General features: G+C 51.9%; 1 protein-coding gene across 2 annotated transcripts; it reads right to left on the bottom strand.

Annotated features, from left to right (window-relative positions):
* Nucleotides 1-511: 511 nt before the first annotated feature.
* SLC43A1 (solute carrier family 43 member 1) lies at nt 512-26,581 on the bottom strand. 2 transcript variants are annotated; one of them, XM_082341197.1, is made up of 15 exons: nt 25,494-26,581; nt 24,046-24,212; nt 15,638-15,815; nt 15,459-15,514; nt 15,253-15,329; nt 12,595-12,687; nt 10,858-10,991; nt 9,144-9,322; nt 7,703-7,849; nt 7,572-7,607; nt 7,217-7,334; nt 4,564-4,705; nt 4,230-4,303; nt 2,313-2,436; nt 512-1,221 (listed from the first exon to the last, which is right to left on the bottom strand). In XM_082341197.1, exons 2-15 carry the CDS (start codon nt 24,197-24,199, stop codon nt 1,075-1,077), a joined length of 1,659 nt encoding a protein of 552 aa, XP_082197323.1. In that variant the 5' UTR covers nt 24,200-24,212; nt 25,494-26,581; the 3' UTR covers nt 512-1,074. The 2 variants fall into 2 exon arrangements, with proteins under 2 accessions (XP_082197323.1, XP_082197322.1); XM_082341196.1 differs by lacking the exon at nt 25,494-26,581 and having other exon boundaries at nt 24,046-25,478.
* Nucleotides 26,582-27,741: the final 1,160 nt, after the last annotated feature.

Raw genomic sequence — 27,741 nt, 5'->3', positions numbered from 1 at the left:
CTTGCTGGAAGGTCCCTTGCCCTCAAAGACAGTGTCTTCCCTTGATGCAGGTAATTTTAAAGCCTCACTTTATTGCTAAAAGTAAATATGAACATAGCATAAAATGAAGCTCAAAATTTGCATGAAGTTTTAAGATAAAACACTATAAAGAATGTTACTTGCAACAGACCTCCCTCCAGGGATCCCTGGATAGGAAAGTTGGAGAGGCATTCCTTAGCATTCTTTCCAAAGCATCCTGCCCCTTATCCCCTGTAGGGAGAAAGGCCAACCTCCCGGATGTACCCCAAACCCTGAGAAGTGGCGGGCAGGAGCAGAGGGCAGGATGTGGACTCCCTCCAGACACTAAGGGCAGGGCATGGCTGAGAACAGGGAGGTGAGCCAGACAGCCACAGGTGGGCAGGCTGGCACTTCAGGTGTCCTACTTAATGCCCAGCTGAGCCTGGCTGAGGACGAGGGATGGGGTGTGGGAAGACACACCCCTCCCCCAAGACACAGGCAGGTACACACCAGCCAGTCTCTCACTTCCCTTTTTATTTCCTCTAAGATCTGCAAGCAGCAGCAGCAGCAGCAGGGAGGGAACCCAGCCTCCAGCCTCAGGAAGGGGCTTACCGCCCACGCGGCAGTATTCAGGACGCAGCCAGCACCTCAGGCCCCTTTCCTCTGAGGGGCAGGGACTTTCATACCCACATGCACACACACACACCTGCACACTCTGGACACTGCACGGCTGAGATCTCGGGGGTCGCCTGTTCACTGATCCCACAAGCCCCCAGGAGGCAGCAGCAGGCAGACCCCTAGGCCCAGAGAAAGGGCAGGGCTGGACCCCGGTCTCCTCCAATCCCAGGAGCAAGAAGGTCCAATCCTAGCACGGGGGACATCTTCAGTCAATGGAGCACTGCTTTGGGGATTTTTTTTTTTTTTTTTTTAACAAGTCCCTACAAAAATAGAACTTCTCTTGGTATTTATAAATCCCCGGCGCCTGGCTCGGTGCGGAGGTTACAGGTAGAAAAGCCACGAGGCACTCCCTTTGGCTGCTCAGGCCTTGACTGCCTGTCACCCGGGCCCCTCAGAGGCCTAGGTAGTCACCTCAGGGCCGCCAAGCACCTTCAGGGGGCCCTCCCAGTGGGTGATGTACTCCCTCTGGAGCCGGGAGCGATAGTAGAAGAGGTAGCAAGGTAGCAGGAATCCCAGGAGTGAGAACAGCAGGAGGCCCAGATTCACCTTTAGGGCAAAGAGAGAGAGAGAGAGAGAAAAGAGAGTCAAGTGGGTACCTGTTCACCCTCATCACCCTCAGGGATCCTCCTTAGCCTCCCACAGGGAGGAGAAGGCCACCATTTTTAGTCCAGGTCCTGGGCCAGAAACGATAGACAGAGCTAGTACTTGCTGTGTGCAATCACTCTCCACCAGCATCTCACTGAATGTTCGGCAGCCTTATAAAGTGTCAGAGCCTGGTTTGAACCCCAGCTAATGCTGGTGCCCAAATGATCTGGTGCCGTCTGGGTAGCCTGGGCTGGGAACCTTAACCTTTGAGGGTGTTGGCAGTGGGATCCCATTGGGAGTGGTGAGAAGAAGCTCCCAGGCAGTTAATAGCACTGGGGTGCAGCCTGGGATAGAAGGCCTGGGTCCGAGCCCACCTCCCGTGGGCTCGGACCCAGCGCACATCCCACCCTGCATTACTCACGGTGTGGCTCTGGGCAAGTCATCCTAATTCGACGCACCTCCTTCTCTGGGCCACTGTGGCAACGTTCAGTACAAAACACACGGTGCGCTTAGCACCTGGTGAGCACTTGGGAAATGGCAGCTGTCATTTCGTCATCATTCTGGCAGGAAGGTCTTGGGGAGTGGGTGGGCCCTCGAGGCAGATATCAGCTTTAGGGAGGTGAGGTCAGTTCGATGTAAGGAAAAACCTTTCCAACAAGACCAACAGCTGCCTCCTTGTACAGGACCGGCACCCCATCGCTGCGGGCGTTTGACTAAGAGGGTCTGGAGGAGCCCCTTTCTAGGGGCACTGGAGAGAAGATCCCTGCATCGGGTGGAACTGGGCTGGATCAGGACTGGGCCACTGTACAAATCACCTGGGAGCTTCCTGGGCCCAGGCCAAGAGATGCTGATTCAGTAGGCTGGGGAATCTGTGGGCGGGTCTGATGGCCAGCCAGCTTGGGAACCCCCTGATTAGAGACCTCCAAGGTGCCTCCTGGCTGAGATAAGAGCGAGGGATTCCATCACATACAAGAGCCCCCATCCTCAACTCCTTGGGTGCACCCAGGAAGGGGGATCATGTTGTCCCCATGCCACCCCCCCCGACTTCTCACCCAGAAGGGCTCTCCTTTCAAGGGTCCCACCATGGCCATGAAAAGCGGCTGCTGGAGCAGGGCGAACACAGCACTGATGAGGGACTGCAGGCCCGTCAGTGTCCCAAAGTGGTTGGACGGGTACCTGTCAATGAGAAGAGGGAGGGCGAGCCATGAGGGGCGTGGTCCTTCCAGCCCCACCCCTTGTCCCGTCCCTCCCTAGATATCACTCTTTGTTAGCCAGGCAGGGCAGAGCTTAAGAATTCAGGCTCTCTGCACGTGCCCTGGCCTCGAGGGTGTATGCTGTGACTTCACGTCTACTGAGCTGGTTTCTGACACCTACTGTCTGTGTGATAACAGCAAGTTCCTCAACCTCTCTGAGCCTCACTTCCTTCCCTAAAAACAGGGATAGCACTAACCTCGCTGGGCTGTTTATTCTTTTAACACATATTTATTGAGCCCCTATTACGTGCCAGGTACTGTTCTGGGTGGGTGGAGATACAGCAATGAACCAGACATGGAGGTGGCATTCTGACGATGGGTGGGGGGTTCGGGGGCGGCGTGCAGGTGGTCGTCACACAACAAGCAAGAGAAATGCACCATTGGGATTTCCCTGGCGGTCCAGTGGTTAGGGCTCTGTGCTTCAACTGCAGGGGGCACGGGTTCAATCCCTGATCTGGGAACTAAGATCCCGCATGCCGGGCGTGGCCAAAAAAACAAAACAAAAACAAAAACGCACAGTGTGTTAGAAAGTGGTAAGTGCTATGGAGAGAAGTTCAGCAGAGGGAGGGGGGTGAGTGTATCTAGGGCGTTGCGACTGTAGACAGGACGGCCGGCAGAGGCCACTGAGACAAGGACAGCTGGGGAAAGGCCTGGAGAAGGTGAGATGGCTGGGAGCCTTGTGGCTATCTGGAGGAAGCACGTGCCAGGAAGAGGGGACAGCAAGTCCAAGGGCCCTGAGGAGGGAACACACATAGGGTTTCTGTGGCATGAGGCAGCCATGTGGGAAAAGGGGGTGAGCGAGGTGGGGAGGTGAAGGAAGAGGTCCCTGGGGGGGGTGGTGGCCAGACCCTGTAGGGCCTTTTAAGCCATAATGAAGCCTTTGGCTTCTTCTCTACGTGAGATAAGACGGGCAGTCGCGGAGCGATGTGAAGAGACTTATGTCCTAACAGGTGTCTCCAGCTCCTGTGTTAAAAATACAGAGGGAAGCAAGGGCGGACGCAGGGACGGTCAGGAGGCAGCGGCAGTAATCCAGGCCAGGCGGTGGCACCGCTGGAGATGCTCGGAAGGGCAGGGTTTAGAGTCTGTGGCATGTGGCGTGGGCAGGCTTGCTGGTGGTCTGGGTGTGGACTGTGAGGAATGAGCGAGTGGAAGCAAGGACGACTCCTAGGTCTGGCTGGAGCTGCCCTCTGAGGTCTGAATGCGGGCGTGGGGTCAGCATCTCCCGCCACGCCCACGATGGAGTAATAAGCGCTCCGGGACAGTTACTCCATCAAACGCCGGAGAGACGCTCAGCCGTGGAAACCAAAAGGAAAAGGGAAAAGGGAGCAGGGCCAGGGGGGTGGGGTAGGGTAGGGGGTTGCTCGACATGAAGCAGGAAAGTCAGGAGGCAAACGAGACTGCTGTCTGGAAGTTTCGACAGGGCTGGCATGGGGAGAGAGGCCACTCCAGGGCCCGTTCCCGAGAGCAGACATAGGACCCAAGGGTCATGCAACCAAGGATTTCAGCTGCCCCTAAGGGAACACGTTCTGACAGGGGGGGTCATCCCGCAGTGGGGCGGGCTGCCTTGGAGGAAGTGAGCTCCCTGTTATTAGGGGGCGGGGCCGGGGGGAGGGCAGCGAGCCAGACAGCCTCCAGAGCCTGGCCGGCCCTGACGCAGCAGCAGTCCAGGCCGCGGAAGGGTGCGCTCAGGGGGGCCCAGGAGCCCAGCTGACTCACACGGCTGCGTAGAGGCCTCCGCAGGCCGAGTGGTAGAAGCCTCGGACCATGGTGTGCAGGACAAAGGTCAAAAACTGAAACCAAAAAGAGAGCGGGGAGAGCTTAAGAGCAGCGTGGAGACAGGAGGAAGGGCGGTCACGGTGAGGAGGGGAACGGAGGCTGCACACGCCTGCCCCCTCGCCAACCCAACCTCCTACAAACACTACCTGGAGAACCCAGAAAACAGACCCAGAGGACGGGAGCCCTGCTTCCCGGAAGGCACCTGCCCGGGGTGAACCGTGCCTGGGGCGGCACTCTGCGAGGCAGGGAGAGCGGGGAGGATGGAAGTCGGTACCTGGAGGTGTAAGTTGTTGATGAGGCAGGTGATGCCGAAACCCACGAGCAGTAGGTTGGTCAGGGTGAAGGCGTTGATGGCATTGGTGAGCTTTTGGATCTTGCGGTAGCGTGGTCTGACGGACTTGGTGGCCACCCCGTCCCTGAGGAGAACAGGCCGTCACCGGCCGCTGCCCCGACCTCCTCGGCAGCCCTCCCCACCCCCTGGGTTCTCAGCCTGGTCCCTCCCCTTTCAGGGTAGCAGAAAAGGGAGAAAGTCATTCCTCCAGCCCTGTGTTTCTCAAAGCGTGGCTCCCCCAGCATCATCTGGAGCTTTTCTTTAAAATGCAGGTTCCAGGGCCTTGCCCCAAACATCAGAATCTCGGGCGGTGGGCCCTGGAATCTGCATTTGGAAAACTATCTCCTATTTCATAAGCACACTGAAGTCTAAGAATCGAGGATGGGAAGGAAGGTGGAGAATGGGAAGCTCTCCCACCACCTCTCATCAGAAGCCCCCACAAAAGTGTCCCTGCCCCCCAGCCTAGACAAAAGTAGATGACACTGTAGGGACAGCCGCTTGGCCCCTGAGTGTCCAGCAAGCCCCTCCCTCTAGCATAATCAAGGGCTCTGAGGCTGGTCCAGAGGAGAGGTCAGCAGGCTGAGACAGATGAGGACAGGCCGCCCACTGGTCCGAGAGAAGGGCCCTGCTGATGGACCATGGCCGTCAGAACAGAGCGTAGAGGAGGAAGACTGGGCACCAGGGCCAGGGTACCACTGGTGGGGAGGGAAGCCACATCCTTAGATGACTTCTCTCCTAGTCTCCCTCTCCCATCCTCTCAGGACAAACAGGACCGTTTGGATCAACACAAAAAGAACACAAGCAGTCAGAAGACCTTCGTGCAAGACCCAGTGGTGTGGGACTTCCCTGGTGGCGCAGTGGTTAAGAATCCGCCTTCCAATGCAGGGGACACGGGTTTAAGCCCTGGTCCGGGAGGATCCCACATGCTGTGGAGCAACTAAGCCCGTGCACCACAACTACTGAGCCTGCGCTCTAGAGCCCGCGAGCCACAACTACTGAGCCCACGTGCTGCAACTACTGAAGCCCGTGCGCCGAGAGCCCGTGCTCCGCAACAAGAGAAGCCACCTCAATGAGAAGCCCGCGCACCATGACAAAGAGTAGCCCCGCTCTCCGCAACTAGAGAAAGCCCGCACGCAGCAACGAAGACCCAACGCAGCCAAAAATAAATAATTAAATAAAATGTGGGGGGGCGGAAAAAGACCCATTGGTGGTCTCCAGCCCACAGGACGGCCCCGATGATCCCCGCATCCTGCATTCACACCCTGGTACAGTCCCCTTCCACAAGGTTCCAGAGTTACTCTGTGTGCCTATAGAAGACAACCTCACTCGTGAAGACAACCTCACTCGTGTATGTCACTTCTGAGATGACGTCATGAAAGACCTTGTAGCTTCTGTCCTGGTCTCCCTCCCTTAGCTGTCTTGCTCTGGGGCCAGCCAGCTGCCATGTCATGAGCAGACTATAGAGAGGCCCAGGTGGGGAGGAACCGAACCTCCTCCATTGGGCACACGAGTGAGCTTAGAAGTGACTGGCCAACCCCAGTTAGTACTTCAGATGACTGCGGCCCTGGCCAACAGCTTGACCACAACCTTATGAGAGACCCTGTTATGGTCTGAATGTTTGTGTCCTCCACAAATTCTTATGTTGAAATCCTAATGCCCATGTGATGGTATTAAGAGGTAGGGCCAGGAATTCCCTGGCGGTCCAGTGGTTAAGACTCCAAGCTTCCACTGCAGGGGGCCCGGGTTCGATCCCTGGTCAGGGAACTAAGATCCCACAAGCCGCGTGGCATGGCCAAAAGAAAACAACAACAACAACAAAAAATAGAGGTAGAGGTAGGGCCTTTGGGATTGACTTGTGCCCTTATAAAGAGGCCCCACAGAGCTCCCTAGGTCCTACTATGTGAAGACACAATGAGAAGTCTTCCACCCAGAAGAGGACCCTCTCCTGACCATGCTGGCACCCCGATCTCAGACTTCCAGCCTCCAGAACTGTGAGAAATAAATTTCCATTGATTATACGCTACCCTGTCTGTGGTATTTTGTTATACCAGTCTGAACAGACTCAGACAGACTCTGAGACAAAACCACCCAGCTAAGTCATTCCCAGACTCCCGACTCTCAGCAACTATGAGATGATAAATGTTTGTTGTTTAAAGATGCCAAGTTTGGGGGTGATTTGTTATACAGCAATAGATGTCTAATACACCAACTCTATCTCTTTCTAACCGTAAGAAGGCTTTAGAGTGTACTCTTTATAACAAAGGTTCTGGAACCTACTACTAAATGCTGTGTGATCTTGGGTAAGTTAGTTAACCTTTCTGTATCTCAGCTCCTCATCTGTGAAACGAGGATAATAATGTAGGTACCTACCTCAGGGAGCTGGTGCAGGACTAAAGAGGACAATGCAAGTGCCTAGTGCACAGTCAGCATTTGATGTCAGCTATACTTATCATCAAGCCAGCCAAGCCCCCTCTTAGTGTCAGTTTCCTCATCTGTAAAATGGGGATGTACCCCTTCCCTCCCAGGGCTCCTGGGAGAATGAAGTAAGATGCTGGATGTGAAAGCACAAGGCTGTCACCACCCCCGGGCAGGTCACCTAGCGGTGGGGGTGTCCACGCAGTCCTTGATTCTCCAGTCCATGACGTAGCCAATGAGAGGGCAGGTGAGAAGGCACGACAGCTGCATGGCCCCAAAGACGGACGAGTAGAACTCAACTGGGCAGGGCAGGAAGAGAAGTGGGGTCAGGAGCTGACATGACAGATGCCAGCAGCCTAGTGGGCACTGTCACCCACGTCCAGCAGAGGAGAGAAAATGCCAAAATCACCTTCCTTTGACCCCCAAATTCTTAGATCCCCAAAACGCCCAGGGTGACGAGGGTGGGTCCAGGCTCTCCCCACTGCAGGCAGTGGCGGGGTGGGTGTGGGCAAGGACCCGAGCTTTTGTCCCCCTACCTGTCTCTGTCACCCTTTGTTTCAGGTCGTCCGTCTCTGTTGGGGGTGGAGGGGGAAAGCCAGGGTGAGAGGAGCTCAGCCAGGGTGACCCCCTGCACCTCCAGCCCCCAGTGGGCTCGGCTGCACCTCACCATGCTCCTGGCCTCCAGACACGATGTACTCCAGCATCTTGTTCATAGCGGCCATGTAGAAGATGATCCGCAGCTGGGTCATGCCCATGGTGAGAAGGCTCCACAGGAAAATGGGGGAGCAGAGGCTCTTGCGCAAGGGCACAGACTCTGGGGAGACAGCAGGAGGTGCCCCTGAGCCCTAGATCTTCCATCTGCCTCTGCATGTCCCAGCTGATGCAGTTCTAGCAGAGGCTCTGACGCTGTGACTTCGGCGAGGGATCGGTTTCTTCAAAAGCGAGGGTTCAGCCTTACTGGCCTCCAAGTTCTTGCCCAGCTCTATAACTATCTCACTAGAGCATTTTCTTTTCTTTTCTTTTTTGGCCACGCTGCATGGCTTGTGGGAACTTAGTTCCCCAGCCAGGAATCGAACCCGGGCCCTCAGCAGTGAAAGTGTGGAGTCCTAACCACTGGACCACCAGGGAATTCCCCCACTAGAACATTTTTCAGGTGACCTCCAGGTGTGTACCGTAGGCTTGGCGTGGTAATAATAACTCGAGCTACTATTTATTAAGCACTTGCTATGTGCTGCACACTTGACAGGTGTTATCCCATGTAATCAAATTGTACAACAACCCTATCTTCAGCACATTCTACAGATGGGGAGACCGCAGCTCAGAACGCTCAGTGACTTGCCCGAGCTCATGGGGCTGGAAGGCGGGATGCAGGTGGGATAGACTCAGCTCATGCCTGTAACAACTCTGCCATGGGAGGATCGGCAGTGGGGATCAGACTCATAACTTCACAGCATTTGCAGTTTGCAAAGAGCTTCCGCGTCCCTGTCTTCATTCAGTCCTCACAACTAACTTCCCTGTGAGGCGGCTGTTCTTAGTGCTAGTTTAAGAGACAGGGAAAGTGACAGCAGGGTTAAGTGATCTACCCAAGTCACATGGCCTGTAATTGGGAAGCAGGACTCCAACCCCCACCTCCTGACGCCCAGGCCCAGCGTCCTTCCACTAATCACAGAGGTGTCACCTTGCAAAGTGGCCCAGGCAGAAGGCAGGTGCAGCTCCTCCTGTGGCCAGCAGGAGGCGCCAACCAACCAGGTGTCAGAGGACCCAGACTGAAGGCTGGCTCACCTGCGGTATCTGATGCAAGAGGCTTGGAGGTTGCAGGGAGCCCTGAGGAAACCAGCCCTCCCACAGGCCTGGACACCCTGCCCCGTTCTGCAAGCTGCCCCTCCCTCATCCCAGAAATCTCGCAGAGTACCCCTGAATCTGACCTTCCCAGAGTTCCCTGAGCTTTGATTTGGCCCCATTCTAGACACAGGAAGTGTGCCCACCTCTGTGAGGGGGTGTTGTGAGAACTGAAGAGGGGAGAATGAGCACTTGGGCACGAGTGCTCGCAACGCGCGAGGACCCATCCTCTCCGTCCCCCAAGGCTGGCACCTCGACCAGACACTCACTCTCAGCAGACTTTTCTGAGGTGTCACGAACGTCCTGGGACGAGATGAAGCTGTCTGTCCCCTCCTCCAGGCTGGGGGCCTTCTGGCTCAGCCGCTGGCCCACGGTGGTCACATAGGTGTAGAAGCGGTCACCTGTCACCTTGTGATCCAGGGCCAGCCCTCTGAGCTTGATCTTCTCCCTGCCAGTAGCCAGGCCACAGCTTGATCTTCTCCCTGCCAGTAGCCAGGCCAACAGCCTGCCTCTAGGGGGTGCCGTCCCAGGGGTGCCAAGCCCCCCCTTTAACCAGCACTGACATGCCCACTGACAAGCTCCCAAGGGCAGGGCTTGTGTCTGTGTGTCTCAGAGCCCGGCCCAGGGGCCAGCTCAGCACACACTAAGTGAGGGATGGATGAGCCATTTTCCACTTGGGCTGTAGCCATGGAGGCAGCATTAAGAACCCAAACTCTGGGGTGGGGGGGGGGGCAGTGGGAGGGATAAATTAGGAGGTCAGGATTAACATATACACACTACTATATATGAAATCGATAACCAACAAGGACCTACGGTATAATACGGGGAACTCTACTCAATATTTATAATAACCTATAAGGGAAAAGAATCTGAAAAAGAATATATACATATAATAAGAATATAATGTATATAAAGAATATAATGAATAATAAATAATAAAGAATATAATGTATAATTATAATATAATAATATAATAATAAAGAATATAATGTATATTATATAAATAATAAAGAATATAATGTATATTATATAAAGAATAAAGAATATAATGTATATTATATAAAGAGTAAAGAATATAATGTATATTATATAAAGAATAAAGAATATAATGTATATTATATAAAGAATAAAGAATATAATGTATATTATATAAAGAATAAAGAATATAATGTATATTATATAAAGAATATAATGTATATTATAATATACATATAATAAGAATATAATAAGAAAAAGAATATATACATATATATATGAATCACTTTGCTGTACACCTGAAACTAACACAGCATTATATATCAACTATACTTCAATAAATTAAAAAAAAAAAAGAACTCAGACTCTGGAGTTCTGATTCCAGCCTTAGATTCACCCCTCCCCCCTTCAGTGGTATGACCTTAGGAAAGTCACTTTGTTCCCCGTGCCTTTGTTATGAATGGAGTTAGTAACAGAACCCACGTCACAGAGCTGATCGAGAATGAGGGCTGAGCACAGTGCCTGGCACACAGGAGGTGCTCCATCAGCATCAGTTATTTGACTGGCACCCTAGGTGCCTGGTTGTGGAGCATCACCCCAGTCCCCTGGGGAACTGAAGGGGGGGGTAGGTAAAGTTGGCATTCAGGTGGCCCCACAAAGGGTGGGATTTCATTCCTCTGTATCCCCCCTTTCTGGGTCCCCGTAGCACATGGCACTATCGCAACGGTCCCTCCTACTCTGAACCCATCCTCCAAACCTGGACAGAAGAAGACAGTCCCCACGTTTTGGCTGCCTGCTTTATGCCTGACCTACTCAGAACACCTGCAGGTGGGTGGGATCAGGCCTACAGTTCAGATGAGAAAGCGGAACTTGGAAAGCTCAGATGATCGGCAAATCTTGGTTTCTCTGAGTCCACAGCTGCTTCTGTCCCTCACACCACCACACCCCGGCCTCCAGATCTGCAGCGGGGCAGTCCCCCTCCCACCCCACACCCCCCCGGTCACTCACTTGTAGTTGACTTCCTCTGGCGAGGGAAAGGCTTCACTCGGCCAGTTGAAGGCACAGTTCAGAAAGATGAGGCAGGCCAGGCTTGACCAGGTGAACATGATGATCATGAAGGACACGCCGGCATCATAGATCAGCTGTCGGGGGAGGGGGCGGGCCATGGAGGAGGCTGCCCAGCCCCAGGCCCGCGTCCTCCAGCTGGAGGTAGAACCCAGGCCCCACAGGCCTTAGAGAAGGTCTCGTCTACCCCATTCCTTGTACCCAATTTGCAGATGAAGAAACCAAGGCCAGAAGTTAAGAGTTGGATCTAGAAGTCCCACCATCCTCTTCCTTTCTCACCCCAGCCCCCCTCAAGAGGTGTGAAATAGTTCGCACACGGTGCCGAAGGGGCTGACCACAAGCTCAAAATGTCTTTGAAATCTCAATTATTATCTTAAAAAGACACACCAATGTTTGACTCCATACACATGTTTGTTTTCACATGAAAGTCATTTCATTGTATGCAAGAGAGGACAATGAAAGCGCCTAACCATGTTTATCCTGCCCCTTCTGGGCACCCTCCCTGGGGGAAAGACAAACCCAGTCTGAGAAGCCTTATCTCACCTTGCACAGGTGTGACAACTGACAGGGGAGGGGCGTGTGCAAGGACTCTGCCCACAGCCTCCCAACCCCAGGACAAGCAGGTTCTGTATTGATTGGGATTCTGTGCCGACGTAGCAACTGCTCTAGTGAGGAAGCCAGGCATGCAGAAATGTCCTGCCTGCCACCCTCTGCCTGGGATGGCTGCTGTCTGCCCTCCACTCAGGCTCCAAGCTTCAGTGCTGCCTGGGAAAACTGCTCCTCCTGGGCCTCAGGCTTTGGGGCTCTTTCTTCCCCGGGAGCAGGACAGAACTTCAAAGGGCCACACCTGCAAAGATCTGGCTCCTCAAATCCCACTGCCTTAGTCACGGGAAGGGAGACCCCCAGCTTCCAGGCCTGCTCCTACCTGAACAATTGTTGGTCACCCCCATCAGTGTGCTCTCCACCTCCTCTGGCGACGGATGCTGAGCAAGTGCCTTCTAAACCAATAAATTAACTGCCCAAGGCAGAATCTGAGGAGCATGGTGCGGCCCAGCTGAAAGGGTACTTCGATATCAGAGGGAGGAAAGAGGCCCCAAACTTGCCCAGAGCTAGAACTCAGGCCTTCCGGCTCTAGGTCCACCAGGCTGAGCTGTCTAGGAGCTGGCCAGGCCTGGACTAGCTTGGTGACCTTGGACCCAAGTCATCCAGCCTCTTCAGGGCTGGGGAAGGAGATGTGGCCTGAAAGGTGGGGTGAGGCCAAAGAGTCGAGGGCCTTGAAGGCAGGTGAAGGGGTTGGGCTTGATTCTGTAGGCGAAGCAGAGTGGGTGGATGAGCTAGTCCTCCATCTAAGGTCATTCTGGAAGTCACGTGAATGACAGCTTAGAGAGGGAAAAGCTTGGAGGCAGGGAGATCAGCTGAGAAAGCACTGGCCCAGGAGGGAGGATGAAGGCCTGGACAGAGCAGCAGAGAAGTCAGACCCACTGGTCCACAGCAGCACCTGGGCTCTTCCCATGATGCTGCAGCGCTTTTCCCTGCCGTGGTGGGAACTGACCTCCGCCTGGCAGGAAGTAGGTCACCAGATATACTATGCACCCAGCCCCACCCAGTTCTTGTGTCAAGGCAAAAAGGCCAAGCGACCTCACTGACCACCACCTGCCCACTCCCCAGGCAGCTCCGTACCTTGATTCCCGGGTACGTGATGGCAGAAGAGGCATAGGAGCCGATCATGAGGGCCATGAAAGTGGAGCGCAGGTTCCCAAACATGTTGGGCAGCTGAGAGAGGAGAGAAGTGCCAGTGAGCAGGGAGACCCTGACACCTGCCCAGGGCTCCCCTTTCTCCGCCCGAGCAAGCTTGGAAGCTTCTAGCCCAGTAGTCCTCAACGTGAGCTCCAGGAACACCAGCCCCAGAGTCGCGACAGAAAAGTTCTAAGGCAAAATCAATGTCGGAAACCTGGCTATACTCCCCTCCCACACGAAGAAGTGCCCACAAAGAGAAATTTTGTTTAACCCCATGGTTTCCCAAGCTACTTATTTATGGAACCCTTTAATCATGACTCGCCTCTTAATAACCCATGGGTTAGGTGTATAAGAAACACTGATCTCTTACTTTAAAATGTATATCTCAGAAATAACTAAATTTCCTTGTCAATTGCATTATTATGAACTTTCATCAAGTCTTTAACCGTGGTCATTTTTAAGTCTTTTGTCATTTACAGACAGTTCTGGGTGTACTCTGATGCTTTTGCAAAGATGTTCCTATAAAAGGGTTTCATCTTCAAGGAATTCATGGAAAAGACTCTGACAAGTACAGGTTTCTGGTAATTGACTGTACTGCTGAACTGAATGAATAAGCATTTTCAGAACTCTAATGAAAAACTGATGAACTCATAAAAGTGCTAACAAAAGATCAAGATAAAAAAAAATTAATTACATGGGACTGAGTGAACTGATGAGGATGATTATAATTTTTGTGACTTTCTGTTTGAATTAAAAAAAAAAAAAAAGAAAGAAAGAAACACTGATCTAGAGCAACTCTGACAGATGAGAACACAGAGGTCTGGAGCGGGAAAGGAACGTACTGGAGCTCACAGAGCACGTTACTGACTTTCTCCCCTGTCCTGGCCGTCCGAGTCCTATCCCAGAACCCAAGGCTGTGACCATGGCTGGCTCTGTAGCAGGATGGTGCCCCTTAACCTTCTCGGTGGCCCCAGAGGCCCCCAGTCCATGGTTTCTGCTGAGCCAGGACGAGTAACAGGACGACTAGGGAGGCGAGGGTGGGAGTAGGGGGGAAACAGGGCCAGGCCAGGTGTCCAGAAGACGAGGCTCTGACCCGCAGGGCAGGCCCAGAATTCCTACCAGTAGCGAACTGACTGTGTGTTCTACTCTCTGGCCTGAGCCAGACCCTCAGGGGAGGGGAAAGCAAAGTCACACAGCCCTTTGCGTGCTCCCACCTCTCCCTCCTCCCCCCAGTCAACAGAGCCCACCGCTGGAAGCGTCTTAGATGCCATACAAAGCTAAAACCCTCTCCACAGAGGGAAGAACTGGGGTCCAGAAGGGGATCTCAAATAGCTCTGGAGAGGAAGGCGACTAAACACGGAGAACTGACCCATCAACCTCCAAGCGGCTAGGAAAAACAGCTGGGGTCGGCCTGACCCCCTGGCACCCTGTCTGTGCGAGGCAGGCTGCAAGGACGCCACGGAGAAGCGCTAGGGCCGGGGGGAGCGGCGGGGGCCTTGGCACCCCTCACTACCCGCCGCCAGGGTCCGAGAGCGCTGTCTCCGCCCAGCACGGCCTAGGCCGGCCTGGCTGAGCCGCCTGGGCGCTGGCCGTGCTGGCTCGGATCTGTCCTGGCCGGCGAGCACCTAGGCCCGGGGGCGGCACCGGAGCCGGGGGCGGGACCGGAGCCCGGTCCTGTCATTGGTTGGAGATTACGGTGGCGGAGCAGGGGGCGGGCTGCGGGCGGAGAGCCCCCTAGGCCCCAGGGCAGGATTCAAGGTTAGGCCCCGGAGGGCAGGGGAGAGAAAGGCTTTAGGGCCTTGAGCAAAGGTGGAGAAGGGGCTGCGGAGGGAGGCGGGGATGAAGGGGTCCGCTTCCTTAGAAAGTTGTGAAATGTCCTGGGCTGGAATTAAAGGCGGTTGCTGGGCGAGGTGAAATTCAGCCAAAAAACACCCAGTTTGGCGGTCAGGCGGCCCTCCTCTGAGATAAACAGCCCGAGGCTGGCCCGGCCAGGAACCCCTCCTCCCACCACACACGCTGAAGCCTTTAACCCTTCTGCACACTCACTCTTATATACACTTAGAGTAACACACGTCAAACACACATGCAAGAGATCAAGCCAGGTGAAAAAGCCCTTTCTGTAGGTCAAGCACAGTCAAGTGTCGGCAGTATCATATGGTTCAATCCAACACACTCACAAATACATCTACCTACCCATGGACAGCACCACATATACACAACGTGGCAAACACACACACGCCCACAGTCTCAAGCTGCCCACCGCCCTTGCTTTCGCATTACCCAGTTTTATTCTTTCCAGCACTTATGACTAGGGATATCATTTATTAGTTTACTTGTTTTTAGGGTTGTCTGTTCCCCCAACTCCTGAATGTAAGTTCCAGAAAGGTGAAGCAGTTGTCAGTTCTTTCTGTGCTGTGGCCCCAGGACAGAGTTCAACAGATGTATGGGCTTGGGACACACACACACACACAGACACACACACACACACACACACACACACACACACGTGCATTTGATCTGCGTCCACAGGCCCTTCTCCCACCCTCACCCTCACTCAACTCCTGGGTGCCCTACTGCCAAGTCGGGACCTGTCATACTCACTGTGAGTGAAGAGAATGTTAGGCAGATGCCACCAAAACCATTCAGGGACAGCGCCAGGAATATCAACGGAGACAGAACTGGGAAGGGGAGAGGGATGAATGAGGCACTGGGGAGCTGTGGGAGGCTAAAGGCAGGAGCTGGGGTAACATCCACCTTCATCCCACCCATTCTTTTCCTGTGAGGGCACGAGAGGCCAGACATCTCACCTTTGGTGTCCCAAGAGGCCAGGGCCATGAGGGTGCAGGATGCGGCAAAGCAGGCGCTGTGGGGAGGCAGGGAAGGGGGAGGGGCTGAACTCCGTGCCTCCCCTCCCCCTGCAGCACCAGTCCTGCCCTGCAGCTCCCCCCAAAGCCCCTTCCAGTTCCCCACAGCCCAGCCACCTCACCTGCCAATCAGCCGCACGGGCCGGGGCCCGAAGCGGTCCATGAGGATCCCCAGCGGCAGGGTGGTGGCACTGAGCACGAAGGAGCCGATGGTGAAGCCCAGGTTGAGCATCTCTTCCTGCTGGTTACAGCTCAGCCACGGGGGCTGCACATCCTGGCTGGTGTTGGTGGTGTTCTCAGCTGAGGAGAGGGAGGGAAAGGCAGCACGTGGCCGCGGGAGCAGCTGGGCTCAGGAGAGAGGCCTGGGATCAGGGGTCCCGCACTCACGTCGCACGCCCCTGCTTGGTGACTTTGGAATTATACCTACTCTGGTGGGGAAGGGGCTCAATAAACAGCAGCAATCAGTATCGGACCCAGGGAGGGTCATATACCCAATCTGAGGCCTCAACTAGCTCAAATGGAATAACGGACATCAAAGTATTTACCGAATTGAAATATTCACTCGGTGTCCAAGCTTAGGGGGTTGACGATCCCCCATAGGATCCACCCAATAGGATCCAATAGGAAGCACCCTCGAATCTGGGACAACATCAGTGGGTGATGCTCAAAGGATGTAACAGGAATTCCCTTAAAACTTAGAGGACGCTACCCCGTAAATGACGTTCTGATAAAATAATAGCTAATATTTGTTGAGCATTTAACTGTGTTCTAGGCATGTTCTCAGCGGTCACTGTATTAACTCACGACAGCCCCAGGAGTCAGATAATAAAGTATCCCCACTCTCCAGATAATGAAACTGAGGCGCAGAATCAGGACCAAGGCACTGCCCTCCAGTGCTCCTCTGGAAGTCCACCTCCGAGAAGACGTGTCCTCCAGGTAAAAGGCCAACTTGGAGTTGTGTCAAGTTAATGAAAAAGGCTGGTGGCGTGGGAAGGAGGCGGGTTTCACTTCACCCAATGCTCAGTGAGTCACGAGGTGGCGGCTCCCCTGCCTCCTACTTGTTACTTAGGCATCACTGCCAAGGGCAAAGTCAGGGTGCACCTGGAAGGTGGACAGACCAGGGTCTGAATTCCCACCACCATCCCTACTAGCTGTGCAACCTTGGACAAATAACTTCCTCTCTTTGAGGCTCAGGCCCCTTGCCTGTAAAAAGGAGCAGAGAACGCCTAACCCAGGCTCCTTAGGAGATTCAGTTGGAGAAGGGGAACGAAGAGCTTTGCACAGGGTCCTGGCCCAGAGAGGGTGTCCTGAAACAGCTGATGAAGGGGTAGATGATGGCCCCCTGGGACAGCCACGACGTGGTGAGCCTCTTCTCTAGGTGCCGGGGGTCTCACGGTGAATAAGACAGGAAGCTCTCAGCTCTCATGGGGCTTGTATTAGATAATAAACAAGGAAACAAATGGACATTGATATAAAGAGTCACAGGTGCTATGAAGAGAACGAAACAGGAAGATGTGATAGTGCTGAATGCTGGGACGGGGAAGTATCTGCCCTCTGTGGTGACAGTGACCCCTGACTTCAGGTATCCAAAGGGCATTCAGGCGGCAGAAGGCTGACGTAAGGAAAGAAGAGAATGAATTCTTTTCAAAGCATGAGTGCTGGCTAACCAGAGGAGAGAGCCCCTTGGGCAATGGGGTACTCAGGTACCTGAAAGAAGGGGTTAGGGGTTTAGAGCACACAGCCTCTGGGGTTCAGGCTAGCCCCCCCCAAATTTAGTGATTTTCATCATCACTGTTCATTTCTCCACCAGGTTTGTCTGCACCTGTTCATTCAATCTACATACACTTAAGCGACATCTACTGCACGACAGGCACTGTGTTGGGACAGTGGGTAAAGCAGGAAGAAATGCAATCCTAATTTAGACCAGAGGCTACAAACAGGTGACCAGCAATGAACCCCACCCATATTTTGCTTGGCTTGCAAATTTTAATTGGGTGCCAGTTTAAAATCAGGAGTTCTCACCTAAAAATCCAGAAGTCTGGCTTCTCTTTAGTAAGTCAGAAGATCTGGCCATTGCTGGAGCTGAGTAGAGACCACTCCTTTTCACCAGGGCTTGCCCTCTCTAAGTCACCCACGTCCTCACCTCTTCATGAGCTCTCAGACATTCGCCATCTTATATTTGCCCTGATTGGCCCAATTATTATTAGGTTTTCTATTGAAGTATATTTGACACGCAATATATTAGTTTCATGTGTACAACACAGTAATTTGATGTTTGTATACATTACAAAATGATCACGACAGTAAGTCTAGTTACCATCTGTCACCAGATGTACTATTACTGACTGTATTCTCATGTTGGACATTACCAGCCAATTGTTATTAACTGCTTGGCCCCTGTTGGCATCTGAGTTTGCAGGCCCTGAATTAGACACGGTCCCTGCTCCTAAGTCTTTCACAATCAAGTGACACTTTCCCTCACTAGCTCTCAACTAATTAATACCTACTTTGTGCCACGCTTTTCCATATAGTATATCATTTAATCTTCACAAAGTGAGTGTAATGATCCCCGTTTTATAGATCATGAGGCTCGGAGAAGCAAAGTAAGTCACAGTTACACAACTGCTTACAGGCAGGCCTAGATCCAAACTCAAGACCCTCTCCAAAGCCAACACTTCCCCGTTACCCCACTGGGCCTCTCTGTCCTGAACAGGGCAGCTTAGTAAGATTTCAAAGCCTGCGCTAGTGCTGGCGAGGAAATGTGTTCTTTTACTGGTGGCGAACTCCAGCCTAGTGTATGGCGAATAACTCAAGGTCAGTTAATGCATTCACTTCTCTGGTTTAAATTGATCAGCCTCTTGTGAGTTTGACTGGTAAGAGCTAGTTCCTAAGGCCTGATGACTCTGAGTAGTTGGATAAAGCCAGACTTCTTTTTTTTTGCAATGTACTTTTTATTTTTTATTAATTTTTATTGGAGTATAGTTGATTTACAATGTTGTGTTAGTTTCTGCTGTACAGCAAAGTGAATCAGTTATACATATACATATATCCACTCTTTTTTAGATTCTTTTCCCATATAGGTCATTACAGAGTATTGAGTAGAGTTCTGTGCTATACAGTAGGTTCTTATTAGTTACCTATTTTATTTTTTAATATTAATCATGTTTTTAATATTATGTTGAAATAATAATGTTTTGATATGTTGGATTAAATATGTTATGAGAAATTATTACAAATGTTTTTAATTACTTTTATTTTATTTATTTTTTCATATTTGTTCCCTTGTTTATTTTTTTAGAGTCTATTTCCTTTTCTCCCCCTAAATTGAAAGAAACAGTTAATATCAATAGCTCTTGCTACTTCTGGGGTTTTTTTTGCATTTAAAAAATTTTTTTTATTGGAGTATAGTTGATTTACAATGTCGCATTAGTCCTTATTAGTCATCTATTTTATATATAGTAGTGTGTATATGTCAATCCAAATTTCCCGATTTATCCCTCCCCCTCCCTTTCCCCCTTGGTAACCATAAGTTTGTTTTCTACATCTGTGACTCTATTTTTGTGTTGTAAATAAGTTCATTTGTACCTTTTTGTAGATTAAGCCAGACTTCTGAACCAAGAGGGAAGCCAAGCCAGCATGCAAAGACCTCTGTCCATGTCCGTTACAACAGGAGAGGTCTTTGACATCTAACCTCTCCCATTTTATAGACAACTGAAGCATGGGGTGCAACAGGGAAAACATAGGCAGTAAGTTACTGATAGAGGTGGGCTTAGAAGCCAGAGAAAATAGTGTTTCCCAAAGTGTGGTATGCACAGCATGTGTGCACTCAAGATGGGTTTAGAGGTACAGTTGACCCTTGAACCTCAGGGGGTTAGGGGCCTCAACCCTTCCCCCGTGCTTTGGAAAATCCACCTGTAATTTAGTCACCCCCCCCTTTGTGGGGTCCCTCCATATCTGCGTTTCTGCAGCTGCAGATTCAACCAGCCACGGAGCGTGTAGTCCTGTACTATTTACTGTTGGAAAAAAATCCTAAGCAGTTCAAACCCGTGTTCAAGGGTCAACTGTACAGGTAATGGTTTTTGATGTTTCATAGTTATTAGTTATTTGAATGTGTATCAAACACACATATACATATATGTAGGTATTAGAAATATATACGTATGATGTATGTGTGTGTGTGTATGTCTGAGTAACATCAAACTCAAGGTTCCAAGAATATTACACATTTTTTTTAAAACAGGATCTTTAGTTTTATTTAATTTAATTAATTAGTTAATTAGTTTTTGGCCATGCTGCACAGCTTTCAGGATCTTAGTTCCCAGACCAGGGAATGAACCCTCACCCCCTGCAGTGGAAGTGCAGAGTCCTAACCACTGGACCACCAGGGAATTCCCAAGAATATTACACTTTAAAATGAGGCTTTTTATTTTTTAAAAAGTGGATTGATTTAAAAGAAAGTATTAAGTAAATAATAGTACCCATGGCACACAGAAATGGTAAAATCATGAAGGTGAACTGCAAATGACTAGGTCTAGGAAACATGGGAGAGAGGATCATGGTTAAGCATTCTTCGTGTCCAAATTCTGGCTCCACTAGCTGTGCTGCTGAAACTCAGAGGTTCTGCTATCCCATCTGTGAAATGGGGATAGTGACTGCAGCCATGTAAAAGGTGGGCTCTAAGGACTGCTGCACACACACAATACTCACAAAATGATCCCAGGTCTCTGAGCCCTTCCTCACCATCCCCCACCCTTGCCCCATCATTCATTTTCCTGCAGCTGACACAGCCACATTCACCAAAACACCCGCAGAACTGGGCTCTGGCTACTTGTCTTCTCTGTGACGGGACTCTCCCAGGGGAACTCTTAATCCTAAGGCCTCGAAGAAAGGTTCTGGGGCTGAATACTCACTCTGCTCCTTATTTATTAGCTGTGTGACCTTGGGGAAATTACTTAGCGTCTCTGAGCTTCAGCTTTCCCTTCTATAAAAAGAGTTGTTGTGAGGACTAAAGATCTAACTAGCAAATAGTCAATGCTTGATGAACTTTAGCTACTGTTTTATTATTTTGGCACTTATGCTGGATATGCAGTTGTGTGTGATAAGCTGAATTGCCCCTGCCTACTTCTGAGTAAGAGTCCTCTTTAGCTGTGATGCCCCAATAGGTGGGTCAACCATCTACCCCAGGGTGTACCTCAAAAGAGGGAAAGCAGAAACCTGAGAAGACAGAGGGTGTGGCCAGGGAACCCCAAAGCCGACACTAATGAGCACCTCAGTAATGAACTTGGGACTTCCCTGGTGGTCCAGCGGTTAAGATGCCACGCTTCCATTGTAGGGGGCACAGGTTCAACCCTGGTCATACAAAAATTAACTCCAAAATGGATCAAAGGTTTAAATATAAGAGCTTAAACCTTAAAACTCTTAGAAGAAAACATAGACATAAATCTTTGTGACCTTAGATTAGGCAATGGTTTCTTAAACATGACACCAAAACACAAACGGCAAAAGAAAAGATAGCTTGGACTTCATCAATATTAAAAACTTTTATGCTCCAGACCTAGAAAACAAACTTACGGTTACCAAAGGGGAAAGGAGGGGAGGGATAAATTAGGAGTTTAAGATTAGCAGATACAAACTACTATAGATAAAATAGATAAACAACAAGGACCTACTGTATAGCCCAGGGAACTATAGTCAATATCCTGCAATAAACCATAATGGAAAAAGAATATGTACATATATGTGTGTGTATATATATATATATATATGAATCACTTTGCTGCACACCAGAAACTAACACAACATTGTAAATCAGCTATACTTCAATTTTTAAAAAATAATCCAAAAAAAAAAAGAAAACTTTTGTGCTCCAAAGGGCACCATGAAGAATGTGAAAAGACAACCCACGGTGGGAGAAAAATTTTGCAAATCCTATATCTGATAAGGGACTTGTATCTACAATACAAAGAACTCTTACAACTCAATAATAAAAATAACCCAATTTAAAAATGGGCAAAGGATCTGAATAGATATTTCTCCAAGGAAGAAATACCAATGGCCAATAAATACATGAAAAAGATGCTCACCATCATTAGCCACTAGGGAAATGCAAATCAAAGCCACAAAAATATAACACTTTATGTCCACGAGAAGGGCCGTAATAAGAAAGATAAACAATAACAAGTGTTGTCTAGACTGTGAAGAAACTGGAACCCTCCTACACTGCTGGTGGGAATGTAAAATGGCCCAGCCACTTTGGAAAACAGTCTAGCAGTTCCTCAAAATGTTAAACATAGATTTACCCTATGGCCCAGCAATTCCATATGGAAGGAAAGCATATGTCCACACAGAACTTGAACATGAGTGTTCATAGGAGCATTACTCATAATAGCCAAAAAGTGGAAACAACCCACATGTCTATCAACTGTTGAGTGGATAAATAAAATGTGGTAGCAAAGGACTTGGAAAGGAACCAAGTCTTGATACATTTGCCAACATGAATGAACCTTGAAAACATCATGCTATGTGACAAAAAGCCAGTTACAAAAGATCACCTATTATAAGATGCCATTTATATGAAATGTTCAGAATAGGCAAATCTATTTTTGTCATAGGCAAACCTGTAACAGAAAGGAGATGATTGGTTGCCTAGTGCTTGAGGGTAAAAGAACAGGTGGGGGGAGAGGTACTGCTAGTGGGTCCAGGGTGACTTTTGGGGGTAGAGAAAATGTCCTAAAATTTGTTGTGCTGATGGTGGCACAACTCTGAATAAACTAAAAACCATTAACTTGTGTACTTTAAATGGGTGCATTGTAACGTATGTGACTTATATCTTAATCTAGCTCTTATCCATATTTTTAAAAAGGTGGGAGGATGGGCAGCAAAAGGGAGGGAGTTTTGGGGATGATGGAAATATTCTAAATATTGATTGTGGTGACGGTTCCTGAGGTGTGTAAATTTGTCAAACCTCATCAAAATGTGTGATGTAAATTAATCTTCAATAAAGTTGATTAAAAAAACAGGTGGAGAAGGCAGGAAGAAGCCATCGGATGGGCAGCGGCAGGCATCAAGGCCAGTAGGCAGCGAAGGGAAGGTCTCTCCAGCCTCCAGGGTAAGCAACTCAGAGGGGACCTGGACTCCTGGCCTCTGTTGGCAAAGGGATCCCCCACCCCTCTGTCTGGTTCTCTCAGCCACCCTGGAACACCCAGCATTTCATCCCAAGCCAGCTCCTCCTGACCCAACCTGCCTCCCCTGGCCAGCTGCCAACTCTAATCTCCACCTCCTCAGGCCCCCCAGCACCCTGTAATTGGGGCCAGGAGATGCACGCGCATCCTCGGTGCCACCTGCTGCTTCCTTACAGATAAGGCTGGCGGGGGGTTAGAGCAGAGTGGGTGCTGCCCAGAGATCAAGAGCACCCCAGCTCCACCCCGCAAGGCAACGGTTTTCTCCCACAGCCAAGGCAGACGCCTGCAGGGAGTGGAGTTGAGGAGTTGGGAGAAGCTGGGAGAAGCCAGCAGAAGCCAGGAATGACCCTAACATTGATCAAGCACTGTTAACTCTCAGCACAGATATTACTCTTCTTCCCATTTTGCAGGCCGGGCGACTGAAGCTCAATGTTTTAGGGAACTCGCCAATGTCACCCAGCTGCTAAAAGTGGTGGAAGCTGGGAGTCTAACCCAAGCTGGCCTTCTTCCAAAGCCTGTTCCACAGCAAGGAGGTTGGAGGAAGAGGATAAGGAGGGGAGGGAAGGGCCAAACTCCACATCCCTCGAGCTCCTCAGGCTGAGCTTGTCCGCACAGCTCTCTCCTTCCCAGAAAAGAAAGATACCTATCAGATCACGAGAGCCTCAAGTCCCAGACACCAGGAAGGGCGACTCCTTGCCTCCAGGCACCTGAAGACAGCAGGGATGTGGTTACTGCTCCCAAGGATTGTTAGAATTCTCACTCCTGCATCCAGGGCCCCTGATTCAAAGCCAAGGTGACCAAAGTGGAAAACAGGGACCATCCACAAGTTGGGGCCTAGGGGAAATGAGGCGATTAACTTTGTACAGATGGTTACTTGAAGACCTGGGGGCTCAAATGGCCTGGAAAAGGAGAAGCACACTGCCTGCCCCTCCCTTTACAATCAAATCCAGCTTGCAGGCTCTCCTTTGCCTCATTCAGCCTTACGATAGCCCTAGTAAGAAATCCCTCACCCAGCTAGTAGCTGCTGCACTTCTGGGAGTCTCCACCTTGCTCTAGACCTGAGGCTGCAAAGGGATCAGTCCCAGGACCTGGATGCCCGCAGGACGCCTGGCGTTCAGTGAAAACTGGATTCGGTGAATGAGGTAGAGTGGCTCATTCTCTAGAGGAAGTTTGAAGAGGTCAAGAAGTGGGGCTGCCCAGTCCCCTGCGGAGTGCTCTGTCTTGAGGAGCCCGGCTTTCTGTCTCGAGCAGCCCGGCTTTCTGTCTCCTTGGCCGCCTGTCCTTTGCCGGCGTCCACCTTCCCCCTCTGCTGCCCGTCCCGAGCCCCACTGGCCCCCTCTCGGGCATACCTGAGCACATGCTGGAATAGAAGCCCTCGTTCTTGAGCATGATCAGCAGGGAGCTCCAGCCCAGGAGCACCGCGGAAAAGAAGAGGTTCTCCAGCACGGCCGTGCACGCCATCCACCAGCGCCTCCGGTACGCCTCCTCCAGCGTGGGGGCCATACTGGTCGCGAGCCTGCCCAGGAGCAGAGCACTGAGCGAAGGGCCCAGAGGACCCAGAGGAGCATCCTGTATCATGGTGGCTCCCGAGACCCCTCGAGCCAGCCCGCAAGGGGGCCTTCATGGGGGCCCCATAGAGCCCTGGGCTTCCCAGCGGGTGCCGCCGAGCTGGCTCTGGGCGCACTGGCAGCGCCAGGGGCGCACGAGGCGCTGGGCTCCCGCCGTGTCACTATCAGAGACAAGGAAGGTCCTGTCTGTGCGCAACAGCTTCTTGGCGCGCTGCCGGGCTCTTCCACTCAGGCCAAGGCACGCAGAGCCCGGCTCCCGGGGACCAATCCCGCACTTCCCCAAGTCCCCAAAGGTCAGCAAGGGGCAGGGCGCGCTCTGAAGCAACCGCTGGCCAGTATCCGGCCTCCCGCTCCAGGAAGGACCCCCAGAAGCAAGCAGGGGGAGGAAGGGGAAGTCTGATGTTAGCTCAAGGACACCCTCCCCTCTTCCTGTTGCCCCTATAAGACCACTCCTCTTCTCTGGGGCCGGGCTTCAGCAAGCCCTCCCCCTTTCCGCACTAGGCGACCCAAGTCCCTACAGTCTCTCGGTCCAAGCCGACAGCTGCCACGTGGAAGGAGACCCAGGCAGGCCCTCCAGCGCCCCCGGCGCCACCCACTCACACGGGCACCCAGCTGCGCGCCAGGGAACCAGCCCGCCCTCTCTCGCCCGGGGAGGGGGCTCGGGCACCCGCAGGAAGTCCGGCGGCCGCTGACTTTATAAGAGCAGTGGCGGCGGAGGGGCTGGCGGGAGGGTGGGTTTACCGGAGAGAGAAGGAGCCCGAGCACCCACCCCCACCCCCTCCGCCTAGGCCACGGCCGCCGCCGCGGGAGGAGACGGGACGCGGGCGGCGCGGGGGCGGAGAGCGGCCGGTGAGACCGAGAAGAGCAGAGAGGAGAGGGACAGGAAGGGCAAGAGAGAAAGGGCGCGAGGGAGCGGAGGAAAGCACGAATGCCTTCGCCGGAGGGCCTCAGTACTCTCATCTGTGAAATGGGGCTTTGCATTTAGGAGTTCCCGCAGGTCCGTTCGAACTCCGACAAGAGTGTTTCTCTAAACGGAGGCAGTGCAGCAAGAGAGGGCGCAGAGGGGCCAGACCAAAGCGGAAGGAGGGACGCGCTTGGAGAGGCGGGACCCACGGGCTCAGGTAACGGGTTTTTCTTGGGGAGCCTGGAAGTGTCGGTGGGAGCCAGCCGGGTGACTCTCAGAGAACGTGCAGCCCGGGACCCGGACCCCAGCCGCACCCGCTGCTCACCTCTGATCCGGGGCAAACGCGCCTCCTGTAGCCGCCGGCCGGTCGGGGAGCGGCGCGTGCACAATTTCGGCGTCCGGAGTCCGGCGGGCCCAGCTCGGAACCGCACCGGCGCTCGGGACTTCTCTGCGCGCCGGGTCTGGGCGGCCTCGGAGATTCTGCCGGACAGCCTGGTGTTCTCACCGCCTCGGTCCCATCGGAAGAAGTCGGGGAACGGGAACCCGGCGGGCGCCACCAATCCGCGAAATGAGGCTAGGACGAAGTGGATCGACGGAGTGAACGGTTGTACTTAAAACCGGCCGGGGCTGCACCCCGAGGTAGGGGCGGGGGCTCCCTTCCCTAACCCTCCCCCTAGGTCGAGTTTCACGAGCACGTGACTCGCCCTCTGGTCCCCAGATACTCTCCCCGGCACACGCCCCTGCACCTAAAATGTCCACCCTTACTCCCTCCCCCTCCCCTCCCCCTCGGCCCCCCAGACGAATCGGGGCAGCGCCCTCTGTATCCTTGGTCAAAACAAAGAACAACTCGGCCGGAGCAGACTGACCGCGATGCAGGGCAGCCTCGGGTGGGGTTTTGAACTGTGCACTTGGGAGCAGAGTTTTCCGAGAGTCAGAATGACACGGGTTTCTTTGTGGAGTTAGATCGAGGTCTGAGAGTGGACTTGCAAACTGGCCTGGGTTATCTTCAGCAAGTTGCTTAACCTCTCTGAGCCTTGGTTTCCTCCTGTACGTTCTCATAACAATAGTACCTACCTTACAGCAGTACCTACAATAGTACTGCGGAGAGGTGGGGGCTCGAATTGGGGGTTATGAGGCAGGTAAAGTGCTCATCACAGCGCTTGGCACAAATAAGCATAATAAATGTTCACTGTTGTTGTTACTACTGTCACTATTATTATTTTAGAAGATGTGGTGATGGGATGCTTCCAGCCACCTACTGATTCCTGGTAAATCTCTCAACCTCGCAGAACCTCAGTTTCCTCATCTGTAAAATAGAGGGTGAACTGTGGTGTGGATTAATGGGATGAGGTCAAGGGCAAATAAATACAGATGTGAGTTTATTACAGTGTGTTGAGAGTGATATTCGTGATACTCACAAAGCTCTGTGGGCATGTGAGCAACTGCCCAGGAAGTTCCAGACCCCAGACAGGAGGGGCTCTCTGAACGGCTGAGCCACCTAGCCACTAGAGGGACTTACATTTGCCGAGCGGCTACTATATGCTGGGCACTTTCCAAACAAAAATTATCATTAAATCCTCCAAACATCACAGGCTCATTTAAACCTCAGAGCTTTTCACAGAGAGAGAAGACCGGAGGCTGGCAGCTGGAAAATGGTGGGTAGAAGCAGGATGCAAAGTCAGGTCTGTCTGCCTTTGAAAGTGTGGCCCTTTCCATTCCTCCAGGTCGGGAAGAAACAGCAAGAGCAAAGGCTTAGCAGCAGAAAAGGCACAAGGAGTTCTCTCTGGCGGGAGCACAGTGTCAGGCTCTGATGCTTTCACTTCTCAAAATTAATTACTGGCTCCCAGAACGTCCACATCAAGGTCAAACTCCTTAGTTTCGCACAAGGGGCCCTGGAATAAGGACCCCATGGCCCAACGCGGTCATGCATGGATCCCTTTGAGAATGCAGTAAAATTTTATGAGTCCATTCCCTATGAAAATGCCTGTGTGAACGTGAACACACACATATATTTACATTCAATTTCCAAGGGTTTTGTGGACCCCCTCCACTGACTCTAGGGGTCCATGGGCCCCCGTGGCTGTAATGCTTGCTGTTCCTTATCTCCAACCGACATTTTGATATTTTCCCCTTGTGAACTGTCAGCTCCATGGGGGCAACGGTCTGGTCTGCTGTGGTCACTGCTGTATCTCCAGCACCAAAAACAGCACCTGGCACCTAAGACGCACTCAGTAAATACCTGTGGAATGAAGTGTGAAGCCAGCTGGTTTCACACCTCCTGGCCTTTGCACCTGCTGTTCCTTCTTTATTTCTTTCTTTTTTTTTTTTTTTTGTAAATTTATTTATTTATTTTTGGCTGCGTTGGGTCTTCGTTGCTGCGCATGGGCTTTCTCTAGTTCTGGTGAGCAGGGGCTACTCTTCATTGCAATGCGCGGGTTTCTCATTGTGGTGGCTTCTCTTGTTGCGGAGCACGGGCTCTAGGCGCGCGGGCTTCAGTAGTTGTGGCACGTGGGCTCAGCAGTTGTGGCACACGGGCTTAGTTGTTCCATGGCATGTGGGAATCTTCCCGGACC

Source organism: Balaenoptera borealis (genome assembly GCF_965194805.1).
Source record: "Balaenoptera borealis genome assembly, chromosome: 11".
NCBI classification, from domain to species: domain Eukaryota; kingdom Metazoa; phylum Chordata; class Mammalia; order Artiodactyla; family Balaenopteridae; genus Balaenoptera; species Balaenoptera borealis.
The sequence above is the reverse complement of the archived record's forward strand: the minus strand, read 5'-3'. Positions and strand labels throughout refer to the sequence as shown.

What these genes read in the sequence shown, in the direction of transcription:
- SLC43A1 (XM_082341196.1), bottom strand. Translation starts at nt 24,274, where the DNA reads ATGATACAGGATGCTCCTCTGGGTCCTCTGGGCCCTTCGCTCAGTGCT. An exon ending in CTCAGAAAAGTCTGCTGAGA is followed by an intron (nt 7,850 to 9,143) that starts GTGAGTGTCTGG and finishes CTGTCTCCCCAG; the next exon opens with AGTCTGTGCCCTTGCGCAAG. An exon ending in TGAAAGGAGAGCCCTTCTGG is followed by an intron (nt 1,222 to 2,312) that starts GTGAGAAGTCGG and finishes TTTGCCCTAAAG; the next exon opens with GTGAATCTGGGCCTCCTGCT.